This window comes from Agelaius tricolor, unplaced genomic scaffold, assembly GCF_023055355.1.
Source record: "Agelaius tricolor isolate 1412-34295 unplaced genomic scaffold, bAgeTri1.0.p SCAF_2, whole genome shotgun sequence".
NCBI lineage: Eukaryota > Metazoa > Chordata > Aves > Passeriformes > Icteridae > Agelaius > Agelaius tricolor.
The window spans coordinates 66,600,792-66,615,470 of record NW_027269262.1 but is presented as its reverse complement, the minus strand read 5'-3'; the positions used below and the strand labels follow the sequence as shown (position 1 = coordinate 66,615,470).

The 14,679-nt window shown below is 47.8% G+C and overlaps 1 protein-coding gene across 1 annotated transcript; it reads left to right on the top strand.

The window, feature by feature from the left end:
• The first annotated feature begins 10,743 nt into the window (after positions 1-10,743).
• Positions 10,744-14,388, top strand: HEY1 (hes related family bHLH transcription factor with YRPW motif 1). The gene is made up of 5 exons (XM_071421323.1): positions 10,744-11,207; positions 11,312-11,387; positions 11,461-11,544; positions 11,660-11,741; positions 12,542-14,388. The coding sequence occupies exons 1-5, from the start codon at positions 10,765-10,767 to the stop codon at positions 13,123-13,125; spliced, it is 1,269 nt and encodes a 422-aa protein (XP_071277424.1). The 5' UTR covers positions 10,744-10,764; the 3' UTR covers positions 13,126-14,388.
• The last annotated feature ends 291 nt before the right edge of the window (positions 14,389-14,679 follow it).

The window sequence follows — 14,679 nt, the reverse complement described above, 5'->3', positions numbered from 1 at the left end:
TTCCTTTGGCAACCAAGTTTCAGCAACATTCTCATTTATCTGCTTTGCTGTTTATGTATTTATTGATCAGACACTCCAAGCTCAATAATGTTGAAGCCTGTTGGCTACCACCTCACCACCTCTGATGAATGTCAGATTCAAACTAATGGATATCCTACAGGTTTATGCAAACCTGGGGAAGAAAAGGGCCCTAGATTGATTGTCCTCTGTTGGCTATGCCAGAGGATTTGGTCTGGGTAGTTAGCATGCCCAAGCCCTCTGCCCATTGCAGCATCTCCTGCTTCCTGCCCACGTGCCAGCCTGTGGGTGCAGGCAGCAGCACCATGGAGAAAACTGGCAGGTACAGACTCTGGGCCAGAATCAGGATGTAGAGCATTGCTCCATAGAAAACAAGGTTTGATTAATTCTGCTGACTGTGGAAAAACACCATTTAAAAAATTTTTGTGTGTAACCAAGTATATTGTACCAGTACACACACCAAAAGAAAGTTGAAATGAGGTCGTTCATTTAATTTGTAGTTCCAGAAGGGGTGGGCATCTTCACAGAACATTTTGCAATTACTGTGACCAATGTACCCAGAAGCCTCTCTTTTAGCTGCAGCTCTTTTCCATTGAAGTGACTATTGTAGGCTACTGTGGCCGTGAAGTCTGAGTGAAGCTCCCTCAGGCTCATATAGGCTTTGCATATCAGGACACAAATCATGAGCCACTTTCCATATTCAGTGAGAAAACAGGAAAAAGAACAGAGAACTTTCAAATGACTCACTGATGGGCTGGGTTTTTTTTGTTCTAGTTGGAGCTTTTTAATTTCTAAATATAAATAAGGAGTTGCAAGGACTAAAAAATAATTAACTAGATTTAGTTCTGAAGAAGCCTTGTAATTGTTACAGTGCACAGAGTTGCTTTGCTAGATTATTTTTCCTTTGGTTCAAGTTACTTGTGCAAAGATGTTGGTGGTCCTCACATATTCTTAAAAGATATCTGAACAGAGCACTCACCACTCCCTGCAGTGCAATTCTGTCTGATTAGCAATCTCTCTGGGAGGTCAGTGTCTGGAGCAGTTTGTGAGTTGCATAATAAAAGAAATAAATAGTAAGAAATTATAATGCTTACAGTCAGGGGAAGACCACAGGTGCAAAAGGCAGCAGACTCTATCAACTGTTAGTGTTATGATAAAGCCTAGTGTTCCCCTCAATAATACTGCAGCCATTCCAAAGGAGAGGGATGCTGTCCACCAGGAAGAGGAAGATCTGACAGGACATTGCTCAGGACTATTTGCAAAGATATAAACCTGGGGCCAAGTCAGGGATTATTTAATGGAAATTATGAAGTTAATGATGCACATGTGAATGCCTCCCATATTTCTACATGGCACCTTCCTCACTGGTCACCAGTTTCCTGAGTAAAGCAGGCCATGATGCAGGGTGGATTCTGCAGGTCTTTCCCTCTCTAAGCTTCTCCACATTCACAGTAGGAGAGCCTGCCTTCAAGGCAGACTCTGCTTTCCAACCTGCTAGAGCACCAAAAGTGCCTGCTCATCTGCAGGGGCTGGGTCACCAGCTACTTGCTCACCTCTCCTCAAATTCTAGCTCTTTATCTCATTGAAAGCTAGACTGCAATTTACTTACCAAAGCAATTGGAGCTACTGCATGGATGTGAAGTGTTTGTAAATGACAAAAGCAGTTATGAGCAGAAAGCCAGATGTGCATGATGGTACAAGGACACCAGCTCTGAAGCCTTGTACAATAACCCTGTAAAATGTTTCTTTCCATGGCAGGGAAAATTACCTGCACTTCTCTGGGTCAGCCATTCAGTCTGTATCTTCAATAATGCAAAATATTGTCCTGTACCCTGAGCTGAAGGGGCTGTCATGAGACAGGTAACCCAGACAGAGGGTTCAGTTTCTAAACAAAACAGGGTTGGGGGATAACGTAAATGACAACATCCAAGTATTAAAGTGAATCTCACAGAGACGCCCTTTAAAGCTGAGCTGACTCACAGGGAAGCATTTCACTGTTTCCGAAACAAAGGACTTGTTTTCCTCACTGAAAGGACAGGAAAACCCCAAACCAAACAGACTTGAGATATTTCAGTTCTCTGTAACCAAAGTGAAAGCAAAATAAAAGCATAGAAATACTGGGATTTCCCAGAGGATGGATATTTGTGCCTAGCTGCAATCCCACAATGTCAAGGCAGACTGATAATAACTTTCTTTAGGCCTTTCCTTTAACTGCACCAGAGCTGTACAGGAAAGCACAGGCCATACTTGCACTAAGTCTGACTGTAGTCATTAGCAGCACATCTCTGCTTGGAGAAAATTGTGCTTGGTGAAAGGGAAGCAAGCACAGATTTAGACCGTGTTGTGTTTCTGGGTGAGTGCTTGGCAGCACTCCCTGTCAGAGGTTCGGGCCTGCCTCCTCCTGAGCACCTGTGCCTTGGCTGAGCCCGACCACGGCAGCGCAGGCACTGGGCGCTCCAGCCTGCCGCTGAAATGGGAAGAGGCCCAGCCCCAGTCAATGCTCGCTGCAGGGCTCCCTACAGGGCTCCCTGGCCACCCGAGCCGCTGCCCGGCCCGGCCCGGCCCTGCCCACTGCAGCACCGCCGCTGCTGACGGCTCTCAGCGCCACTATTTCCTCAGCACAGGAGCAGAACACGGGAGACACTGCAGAGCAGCAGGACAGGGACTGTCAGTGCCAGAGGAGCACGGCCCCAGGGCTCGCTGGCTGCCTGAGAGGGACAGCAGGGGTCGGTGGGACCCTGGCAACTCCTACAGCTCCAGTTCGTTGCCTGTGTGGGCTATGTGCTGCCTGCATGATCTGAGTGGGGTCTAGTCTGCTCAGCATTTGAAAAGCACCAGAGTACCAGGGCTGTGGGCAGAAGGATTTAACTAGAGATCTAAAAGTTAAAAAAAAAACCCAACACCTAAACCAAATCCAGTGTTGAGCCTAAAACCTGATCCATGCACAGGTAGTTGGTGCTGCTGTGTGACTTGGCCCTGCTGTCTGACGCCTGCTCTAATAAGAAAATGCCATGACTCAGGTAATCTTCCCTCTCTTTCTCTCTCTCTGGGTCTCATTTCATTTTGCAAGCCATGGCATGAACTAGCTTAGCCCTGCAATAGAAAATGGACTCACTTCCTAAGGGCAGACTAAAATAACCTGAGGATTTTTTTTTTTCAAATGGTGCTTTTACATTCTTAGCTACAACAGAAAAACATTGGGGATTTCTGAAGATTAAAAAAAAATTTAAAAATCGGGTATGTTAAACACAGATGAGATGTTCTTTCCAGCCCAATTTTCTCTGCGTCTCTGAGTTGCTCCTTTTCAGAAGAGAATCTGTGCCTCTCCGGTGTCTAGTGCTTGACAATCAGCACTTCTTCTCTCTTGCCTGAGTGGTAAAGCCGGGGGGGAGGGAGAGGGCTGAAAGTAAAGCAAAGAATTGTTCAGATTGCCTAGATCCCTCCAGGAAGTGATCTTTCTGCTTTTACTCCAGACACACGCCTCCCAGCTAGCCAGCGGCTCCAACTAATTAGCACACGTGATGGGAATAGGAAACAAAGCCACAAACAATAGTAGCGTGGGAACGCAGTGTAAACTGCAATTACATAGACCCCCCCTCCTCCCCCGCCCGCCCCCCACTCTGCCCTTTTCCAAATAAATAAATAAAGGCATAAATAAATAAATAAGTGTATAAATCCGAAATAGCTGCCGACAGTGCAGCAGATAAGCGTGGGAGGTAGTGCAAACCGTGCTGGGAAGGAGGTGAAGATCGGCGTTTGCAGGGCGAGCAAGAGCCAGCTATTATTTTCATTCCATACTTCAAGTATATCCAGGCTGCTTCGTTTCCTTTTGTTCAGCGTTGGGGCACAACAGAAAAATCTGTTTGGGGAATTTCAGCACTTGCCAGGTCATGGGGGAGGTCACTCTACTTTTGTTGGGAGAGAGGCAGAAGAAGAAAGAGGGCAATCAAATATCCTCCTTGAGACAGCTTACAAGCACATGTCTCATGCTGTCAGGGGGCTAGGCTCCAGTGTGACACTTCCAGCTTCTTGTCCTCCTGCCAAGCTGAATATGTTTGGTATACGTTATATATGTGAGAAGTGGTCAGCACTTCCCTGGCCGAGCACAGCTTTAAGACACAGGATAACGGGGCTATTGTGTGGGATTAAACACATTTGCCGTGGTGTAAGCATTAAGAGCGTGTGACTGTTTGCACTTGCTGTAGAGCACCGTCATTAACAGTGACTGTGGAGGTGCTCCTGGAGAGCTCATCATCCTGGCATCTCAGTGCTTGCACAGTTATGTATTGAGAGCCATGTCCCAGAGGTTTGGTTTGCTGACAAGTAAACACAAGGGATTTTTATCATGGCTAGAGCAGTATGAATCAAGAGAGGCCTGGGTACGCCTGGGAAGTAAGTGCTGTAGGTGACCTGGCATGCTGCTTTGATAGTGTCTTTTCCCATATAACTGAGGTTTTCTGGAATAAATCTTTTAGATGGGGGCTGTTCTGGAAGAAAACTATTTCCCCTGGAATAGTTTTTCATCTTTAGAAGCAGCTGAAATGAAGGTTACTCAGAGAGCAGTGAATCTATACAGGGTACAGGTTTTGCACTGCTATACTGGTCAGCTCTGCAGGGTCCACAAGTCTTGACTTTTCTGACACTGACAGGAATGCTGCTGCTTTTAAGAGCTGTGAGCAAGACTGAAGTAAAGCAAGTCACAGGAAAATACCCTCAATGTGCAGGGTCCACAAGTCTTGACTTTTCTGAAACTGACAGGAATGCTGCTGTTTTTAAGAACTGTGAGCAAGACTGAAGTAAAGCAAGTCACAGGAAAATACCCTCAATGTCAGTGCAGGATGTTACAAAGCTTTCATGGCACTTCAAAATCGGTTTGAATCTCAAAATTATGACCCCTCAACTTGGAGTCAAAATGCTCAAGTCAAATGGTAGGTACAGCATCTAACTCCGTTCTAGCGAAATTACAGTGACGCTTCTTTTCTGTGGTATATTTTTTTCCTGGTATTCCATAGGGAAGAGACAATTGATGATAGGATTTGGTTTTGGTGTCCTCCAATATCCAAATACTCTGACTGTCTGGAATAAGGATTCACATTCAAACCAGTCAAGCTTAGTCATTACCTAAAGTAGGCAAATCAAGCTACTTTGCCAGGATCTCCATGATGAAACCTCAGCCAAAGCCCTGACCAACTTTATGGCAATTGAAAATCCCTGGCACTTTCTCACTCTTGTCACACATGCTAAACATCCCCTCACAGTTCATCTCTCTGTGGCTGGGGAGTGTCTCCTGCAGTGGCTGCTTCCCCAGGTCCAACTTTTGCTCAGGTGGCTGATCCCCGTGGGACAGAAGCTGTCTGGTAAAGCCTAGGGCAGAAAGGTGTGAGGTGAATACAAGTTACCATCTGAGAGAGAACAGATGCTCTTCTGGGAGTCAGTGCTCACCATTTCAGATACAGAGTATTCACCATTTTCATTTAACTCATCTGTGCAATGGTCTTAATAGAGCTGGTACCTTCAAAAGTCATGGATTAATACTTTGATTTGCTTTATTCCAAACTGCCCTTACCAGCAGCTACAGGGCATGCTCCAGATTCATTTTTATTTTTTCACAATGAAATTCTGTTCAAATAAACTATTTTAGATAAAAATATTGTTTTTATTAGCCAAAAAGTCAGGTTTTGCCCTTGAAAGAGCATACTATAAAAATTAGTTTTCATGGTAAAACAGAAGGTCTGGGAGTTGTTCTCTATCCCACACCTCCTAGCAAGAATGAGTAGTACACACACATTTTTCTCAAAGCTGCATCTTACTGTCAGAGAAAACTCAAAGTAGGTCTCAGGCTGCAAAGTCTTCAGAGCAGGGACTTCCATATATCACTGTATAACACAAACATGGTTTGAACACTGCTTTTAAAACACTGAAGTTGTAAAATTGCACAGGAAAAGAGCTAGTCAGGCTGTTCCTTGATGGACAGTGAAACAGCATGAAACCAGAGCAAATTTCTTCATTATTACTCCTCAGTCCATTTATGAGAAGCACTGTAGGAACAGAACAAAACTACTTTGGCAAACTCCAGAGAACCTGGTTATAAAAAGTTGGCAAAAGGAAAACCTGGTTTTATTCTGTGATATTTGGTGCCAACTGTACTGTGATAGTGAGAATTGACTGTGATAGTGAGGAGTGATCACTGGTGTAAATGAACTACCCATTTACAGTGAAATTGTCACCATGGTGGCATGGTGTCAGTAGTTGACACAATTTTGGGGCTACTCTCCCCTCTAGATTTGGCAATGCTGTCAGAGGCTGTCCTGCCAATAATGTGTTGCTGACTTTTTGTGTGATTTTACACAAGGTGCACTGTTATACATATGAACAGGGTGTCACTTTCCCGTGATTAGGATCAAAGGTGGTTGCAAGTCAAACCAGAATTTCCTACACTGTGCCATGTCAAGTTTGCCTCCTTTTGCATCTATTCTGAGACAGCCTTTAATTAACATGACCTGGTGTCATTCTTCCTGTAGGGTCTTCCTGTGTCTTGCAGTGTCTTTCCACAGGACAGCCTGTGTTGTGGAAATGGAAGAAGGGATATTTATGGAAGAAGCTGACTTCTGTAAGAGCCTTAGGTCAGATGGAACCTTGCATGAAAAGAGGCAAAATTTATTGGAAAGGAAACCAGGTAATAAAATAGCTGATCTGCCTCTTCCCTCCTCAATCACAGGGCTGATGAAATATGAGGTAGCTTTGCCTGTCAGCAGCTTGAATGTGCAGTCACAGATTAGCCTTTTACACAGGACTGGTTTTGGAGAGGAGCTGAAGCCTAAGCAGGTAATTGCAAAGAGTTGGAGGCTGTTGGAGCCATCCAGAACAGATATCTGTTTGCATTGCTGCTCTTACTGTGCTGACAGTGCTAGTCTTGCTTATTCATAGCTATACACTGCTTCCAAAAATACACTTGAAACTTATCCTGCAGCAGAAGCACTGCAGCAGGAGCATTCTGCTTACAGTAAAGACTTTGATGTAAATATTATTTATCCCTGTCCTTGGCCAGCTTGAAGAGAGGATCTGCCTATCACTACAGATGCATGTGAATGTGTGAGGTTTGTGTCCTTCTGCTGCAGCAATGGCTCCAGCACTGACACTCAGCTGCTGCATGGCAGAAGCTGGGGCCAGTGTGCTTAGAGAGCACCCCAGCCTAACTTCTGAGCTGCCTGTTTGGACCTCTGGCATGTGCAGACAGGAGTGTCAGAGTTCAGCTCCTGAGGAAACATATTTATAGTCACAGTGCTGCTAACAGATCATGCAAGGAGTCTAAAACCCACCTCTGTCACTCCCATTCACTTCTCCAGCACTTCCATTTGACCTGTGATAACTAGTTTTGCCTTGTGTCAGTGGCACCAACAATCAACACTCAGCCAAAACTCCGTAAAGAAAAGCACAAGATTTGGAGCAACAACCTCTTGCTTGCAGAGCTGATGCTGCAGCTGGATATATGCAGGGAGGGGAGGTCAGGGGGGAGCACTGATGTTTTTGCCTGGCTGCAATGTGAGTGCCAGAGCCACCAGTTGAATTGGGCACAGTAACCATAGCAACAGCGAGTTTCCGGGACTTGGGGTGACAGGTTGACGGGATTACTCTTCAAAGCACTTGCTCTCTTGGGAGAGAAAACCTAAAGGAAGGGGATGGGAGTTAATTTAGCACACACACACTGGAGCAAGGGTCAGCAGTGGCAGGTCTCTGCTGGAGGGAAGCCTGCAGCAGCAATAAACAACACCATTTCAAGCACTTTGAGTAGCACTGAAATCACTACAGGGGGGCATCCAACAAAGAAAAATGTGGGGTGCACACAAAAACTAGCACTACCCCCTTCCAAAGGACAGTTGCCACAAAAGTTCCTGCATCTCTCAAACCTGAGTCTCTGCTCTGGTGTGAGGGCTGTACCCTGTCCTGCCATTCCTGCTTCCAGCACTGGGGGCCAGATGTGGCTGCAGACCCTGGATCTGGAAATGCTGAGTTGTGCCAGACCTGGAAGCAATGGGGAAACTGAGGCAGGGGGGAGTGGCAAGAGGGGGCATGTCAAGTGTGATGGTGTGTGTGATAGGAAGGGGTGTGAGATGAAATATTTGGGTGGTGGGGTGACTGAGGCACGGCATGGCTGCAGTAGGACGTGGGCATGTAGGAGGTAAGAGGGCACTGCAATGTGAAACAGGGAAAAGGGAGGCACAGTGTCAGTGTAGGGGACAAGAGACAAGGCTGTCATCTCCTAAGGTTCATAGCCTCATTGGTGCAAAGCTATCAGTGGGGCCTGAAATTCAGTTCTATTTATTATGCCCTGTTTTAATTTCCTTGGGGTTTGGTGAGCAATGGGCTGCTCTCCTGTCTGCCCTTCTGGTGAGAGAGATATATGACAGCACTGTCTTGGTGTGTTGGTAATTTTGAGCTAATAAAATTTCCCTTTGGGCCATGGTTAACAATTAGACCAATGCTATGGATCCATGCCCAGCACCAGAAAAACACAAGAGCAATTTAAAGCTGGTTTTGCTCTCTGCTCCTCCTAGTGCTGGATGGTGAGATTGAAACCACACACAGGCAAACATTTCCTATCTTCCCACAGCTGCTGATAGCCAGCCACAATTGCTCACACTATGTGGAGGCACAGCTACACTCTACCTGCCCGTTCTTGCAAATCATTTGCAGAAGTCAGTATCTACACAAGCTCAGAAAGCTTCTCTGGAGGCTGCCTGGCCCCAGTGGTTCACAGAGCTAAAGATGGGGGCAGCTCCAGGATCCAGATGCTGGGAACCTGGGTGGCCGCACCTCTACTCCCAAGCAATTGATGCTTAATCCCAAGGAACTTCTTCTACCATGTTTCTTTTCTCCACAGTAGAAGATCTATATGTGCCTGGATGGGAGAACTCAGATGTGTAGTCTGCAGGCCAGAAAGGCATAAATGTCACTGTACCTTTCACTGACCTGTAAAAGCAAGTGGTGCAGGCAAAGTTTCACAACAAAAATATAGAGGCTGGGAAGGTGGATGTAATAGAAGTGCTGACACAAACTTAATTATTAAAGCACTGCAGAAAGGATAGCTTTGTCAAAAAAATAATGTGGGAATAAAAGATTTCTGTCATCTTCTGTTAGCTGCTTACAGGTGGCTACAGGACTGTTTCTATCTTCTTAACTGTAGGTCTTTTGCTACTTTTAGCTTGATCCCTGCTTCCATTTCTCTCCTACTTGTGAAGCTTTGCAAAAATGTGGGCACCTCCATGAAATCTGAGGCAACCCTGTGCTGGTAACTAAACCAATGGGAGGCTGAAGGTAATTATCCCAGGGCCTTAGAATGGGAAAAACTGGGTTCATCAACTCTTTGCTCTCACATGATGCTCATCTTGGTTATCCTCCAGTCCATCCGATTGTGAAACGTGGAAGAATCAGCTTAGAAGGGAGCCTGAGTTGAAAGGCTCCATGTAAATGAAAATTTAATTATTATGAAACCACCTCAAAGAGTGCACCCTCATTTCACCTGTCCTATTTTGCCTGTACCTCAGCCTGAGAAAGCTGACAGAATGAAGAGGACTTGCTGGGGGAATACAGCATTCAGGCTGAGGGCCCTGCTGAGTGCAAGGCAGCATGTACTCACAGCAAGCGTGCCAGCCAGACCTCCACACATCCTGTATCCAGTGCTGACCTTTCCTGTCATTCCTCCCTCCTTCCCAGCAAAGGCCATGTGCTTTCAGCTTCTTTAAAGCTGTTCCTGCTTCTGCCCATTGCCACAATACGTGATGGGGGGAGTAAACAAGAAAAGGATGTGCCTGGCAGATTTGCAGTTTGGAAGGGTACAGGAAAGAGGGATGCCTTGATTTCCCTTGCATTGCCAATAAACTGAAAAACCCCAAGGGTTTTTTTTTGTTTGTTTTGTTTTGTTTTGTTTTTTGAAAGAGGGCAGGCTACCCTTGCCAAGGCTTTCCCTTTTTCTTTTAGCCTGGAAAAGAGGATCAGGATGACCTTATCACTCTCTAGAACTCCCTGAAAGGAACTTGTAGCCAGGTGGGGATCACCATCTCCTCCCAGGCAATCAATGACAGGATAGTAGGACATAGTCTTAAGCTGTGCTAGGTAAAGTTCAGGTCGGACATGGGGAGGTATTTCTTCACAGCAAACATGGTACCTGGAATGGGCTGCCAGGGAGGTTGTGGAGTCACCATACCTGGAGGTGTTTAGGAAAAGAGTGGATATGGCACTTAGTGTGGCACTAGCCATTGTCTGGTCTGTCAGGTCTCTTCTAACCTCATTTATTCTGTGATTGTACTCACTTAGCTCTCCCAGGCCCTTAGGGAAGCCCTAGAAGCTTCATCAGCCTCTGCAGGGTGCAGTGATTCTGCTGGGTTCGGGCTGCTGGGGGACCCCAGCAGGAGGGACTGGCAGAAGGACTGGCAGGAGCCCGAGGGTGCTGCCCTGTCCTGTCCATCCGCACAGCACCCACAGCAACCACACTGGCTCCCCAGCTGGGGACGTGCCCATTCCATCCGTCCATCCATCCATCCCTCCATCCATCCATCCGTCCGTCCATCCATCCGTCCGTCCATCCGTCCGTCCGTCCATCCATCCATCCATCCATCCGTCCATTCCCCCCCCCCCCCCCCCGCCGCGCCCCCCGCTGCGTTCCCACGGCCGCACCTCCCCCGCGGCGGGGGCGTGGCCGCGGCAGCGGCCGGCGGCGATTGGCTGGGGCGGCGGCGGCGGCGGCCAATGGGGGCGGGCGGGGCCCGCGCGTGGCGGTGCTGTGCGGCGGGCGGCGGCGGGCGTGCTCTGCCGGGCTGCGTCCGTGCCCGCCGCCTCCGCATCCCTCCCTCCCTCCATCCCTCCCTCCCTCCATCCATCCGTCCATCCATCTGTCCATCCATCCCTGCTTCCCTCCGTCCCTCCCTGCCTCTGCCCGCTGTCTCCTGCCCGCCCGCCAGGCGTGGGAACTCCATGGGAGAGACGGGCGCCGGGCGAGGCGCGGGACGCGCTCTGGGCGCGCTCCTCCCGCGCCCCGCTGCCCGCCGCCTCCCCGAGGGCCGCCCGCGCCCCGCCGCCCCCGGCCCCGCCGTCGGTGCCATGAAGCGGGCGCACCCCGAGTACAGCTCGTCGGACAGCGAGGAGCTGGATGAGGCCGTCGAGGTGGAGAAGGAGAGCGCAGACGAGAATGGGTGAGCTCCGGCGGGCTGCGCCGCGCCCCCCACCTCCCCTTCGCCCCGCGGAGCCCCGGCACCCCCGAACCCCCGCGGTGACCGTGTCCCGCTGCTCCCCGCAGGAACCTCAGCTCGGCCGCGGGCTCCATGTCTCCCTCCACCACCTCGCAGATCCTGGCCAGGAAGAGGCGCCGAGGGGTGAGTGCCCGCCGGCCGGCCGCGGCTCCCCGAAGCCCGGCACGGCCCCGCTGACCCCCGCTCTCTGCCCTAGATCATCGAGAAGCGCCGCCGCGACCGCATCAACAACAGCCTGTCCGAGCTGAGGAGGCTGGTGCCCAGCGCCTTTGAGAAGCAGGTAGCGCCCAGCGACCCTCCGCGGTGCCCCCCATCCCTGCCCGGGAGGGAGCGTCACCCCTCGGAAATGTCTTTGGTGCTGCCTGAAACGTTTCGTGCCTTCCCTTCTCTCCTAGGGATCAGCCAAGCTGGAAAAAGCAGAGATTCTGCAGATGACTGTCGATCACCTGAAAATGCTGCATACAGCAGGGGGGAAAGGTAAAGTTTTGTGCGTGACAGAGTCAGCAGCCTGCAGGGAGGCTGCTGGGAGAGCAGCCTCCCGAGCATTGGCAATGCCTGCAGAAAGTGAACGGCAGCTCTCTTACGTTTCATCAGGAATGAGGGACTTTCTCTACTTCACAAGATTTGTGGCATCACTAGCACTGAAAGGTTTTGCAGTGCTAGCTCTGAGGGGAGAGTTGTTCTAGAGGAGAGTGACTACGTCTCTCTAGCAGTGTGTCAGCACTGAGAAGTGAATCAGCTTTTGGCAGCTTGGAAAGCAGTTATTATTGGTGTCTAATGCTTGTTTCTCTAATTTTCTGAAAGTTCAGAACAAAACTAGGAAAAAATGCAGGATGAAATAAGTGGTGAAAAGATTTAGCAGAAATGCTGAAAGGTTTTTAAGAAAAAAGTACTTTGCCTGCTCAAGTCTCCCCTGATAAGTTAGGACTTGTGTTTCTAATGAATTTCATTGTGCTGTGGTTTAACTTGCACAAGGGAGACAAACGGAAGGAACAAAAATACTTTCCTCCAGTGTCAGTGGGCAATTCCAGTTTAAAAATGGCAGTTTGTGCCTGGTCTTGGGACTTGCAGCATCACAGCACAGATATAAAAGAAAAGCTTGTTAAACAAAAAAAGGGAGAAAAAAAAAAGGAGCTTGGCAGCTAGTCTATGGTTGGGAACACTAACCACATCCAAGTGAAATATGCTTATAGGGGAGGGTGGAGTGGGGAGGCTACTTGTAGACACTGACTAGAAAACAACATCTTAAGACTTCATTCTCTGTTCTTTTCTCTTAGGTTATTTTGATGCTCACGCTTTGGCTATGGACTACCGGAGTCTCGGGTTTCGAGAGTGCCTGGCTGAGGTTGCTCGATACCTGAGTATCATAGAGGGTCTGGATGCCTCGGACCCCCTGCGGGTGCGACTCGTGTCTCATCTCAACAACTACGCCTCTCAGCGGGAGGCGGCGAGCAGTGCACACGCTGGCATTGGACACATTCCTTGGGGCAGCGCCTTTGGACATCACCCTCACATACCTCACCCGTTGCTGCTGGCTCAAAATGGGCATGGTAACAGCAGTACTACAGCATCTCCCACAGAACCACATCACCAGACCAGAATTGCTGCCCCTCATGCTGAAACTCCCTCACTCAGAGTGCCCCCAAATGGCAGCGTCGGACCAGTGCTCCCCGTGGTCACATCTACCACCAAACTGTCTCCTCCTCTTCTCTCCTCCATGGCATCTTTGTCTGCGTTCCCCTTCTCCTTTGGCTCCTTTCATCTGCTGTCCCCCAACGTGCTGAGCCCATCGACAGCAACGCAGTCAGCAGCGCTCAGCAAACCCTACAGACCCTGGGGGACTGAGATTGGCGCCTTCTGAGAACTGACTCTTGAGCAAGGGTGGGAAAGCCTATAAACCTAGCTGAGCTGGGTTATGCCACCCTTGCAGTTGAAGTTCTTAGTAACTGGGACAAAGGTACAGCTTCACCTTAACTGAGTTTGTCTAAAAACTTTCTCATTGGATTTTTCTTTTTGTTTTCTACATTTTTGTATTAACAGGTTGTTTGGTTTTTTTTTTTTTTTTGATAGTTGCTGAAGTTGTCCAAAAATAAAATTACAATAGTGGTTTGTTAACACTTGTGTTAGATCTCTACTGAGCATTTAAGTCACTTTTGTAAACAGTTTGTTTCAAATGTTTCATTTTTCCTGAGTACATCAGACTGGCTTTTTATGAGGAGAGACCACCTATTATTGTTAGCGATGACTTAGTTTTGTTACTAATTTTTCCAAGACCATTCTTCTCAGAATTTACAAGCTGTGTTTTTGTTAGTATTTTGACACTGAGATGTTCTATAAAGAATTACTCTTTTTGTAAACTATATTCGAGTCGTATATTTCTGAGCAAAGCGTTGACAAATCAGATGGACCTGCTTGACCAGCTTTATCTAAGAGCCCAATTCCTCTTTCTTCTGAAGCCATTTCGTATATTTGGCAATCTTACTCTAGTTCCTAATAGATATTTACTCACTTCTTAGAACCACTACACTATTTCTTCCATCAAAAGGAGCAGTATGAGTGGGGAGGGTTCAAAAGCCAAATTGCATGCTGTATTGGTGGTGGGTTTAGTTGTTGGGGAAGTTTTGGGAATTAAAGTTGTCACCTGCAGTAATCTCCCAGCCAGAGCTGGTCACATGCATCTTCATTCCATAGGGCCAGATCCTGCTTTGAGTTACAGTGGAGTAATTGTTCTGCTACCCTGAATTCTTGGGTATCTGAGGTCAGACTCTTCTCTGTCAGCTGAAAATTTTCAGCTGAAACAGTTGATGCTGGTATTTAAATAGCCAGTGGAATGGTACAGTGGGAACCTGTTCAGTGCACAGCCTTGTTGTTTAACAGATGCATTCTCAGTAGGTGATGTTTCCATTGCATTTTAGGTGCAGTTCAGTGCCACTCCTCATTTTTTAAGGGTTCTGCTGTGTTCTTGTGTGCCTGAGAGTGTGTGCATGTACATATATTTTGCTTGATTTCATGAGAATCTTGATCTGAACAGGCTTATTGAGTGAGTTCCACTGGAAGGGGTTTGCCTGCTCTTGTATCTGTGTTGTGGCTAAATAAAGGAGAAAGAACAAAGTATTTTAAATGACATACTTGTCTGATACATATCAGTGGAGAATTCTATGCCTGTGGGTGTCACAGGAGATATTGAACGATATCTGCTACTTAGTCCTGTTGTGGCCATTTGTATTTGCTCTTTTCTCAGATATTACAGCATGTGTAGCTTTACTAGCTGAGTACATGAAAAACCACAGTGCCTTGGAGTAACAGTCAAGGGAAGGAAAATGTAAGATTTCTTTTGCACATTGGTTTTATGTGCCTGGCAGTGCGTGGGCAGGTAGTGAAGATAGCAGGGTTTCTGCTAAAGAAGAGGTTAAAG

Bases quoted from the DNA above. Each gene is read 5' to 3' on its own strand.
- HEY1 (XM_071421323.1), top strand. From the start codon at position 10,765: ATGGGGGCGGGCGGGGCCCGCGCGTGGCGGTGCTGTGCGGCGGGCGGC. The intron at 11,208-11,311 runs GTGAGCTCCGGC...TGCTCCCCGCAG, and splicing joins GAGAGCGCAGACGAGAATGG to GAACCTCAGCTCGGCCGCGG. The intron at 11,742-12,541 runs GTAAAGTTTTGT...CTTTTCTCTTAG, and splicing joins GCATACAGCAGGGGGGAAAG to GTTATTTTGATGCTCACGCT.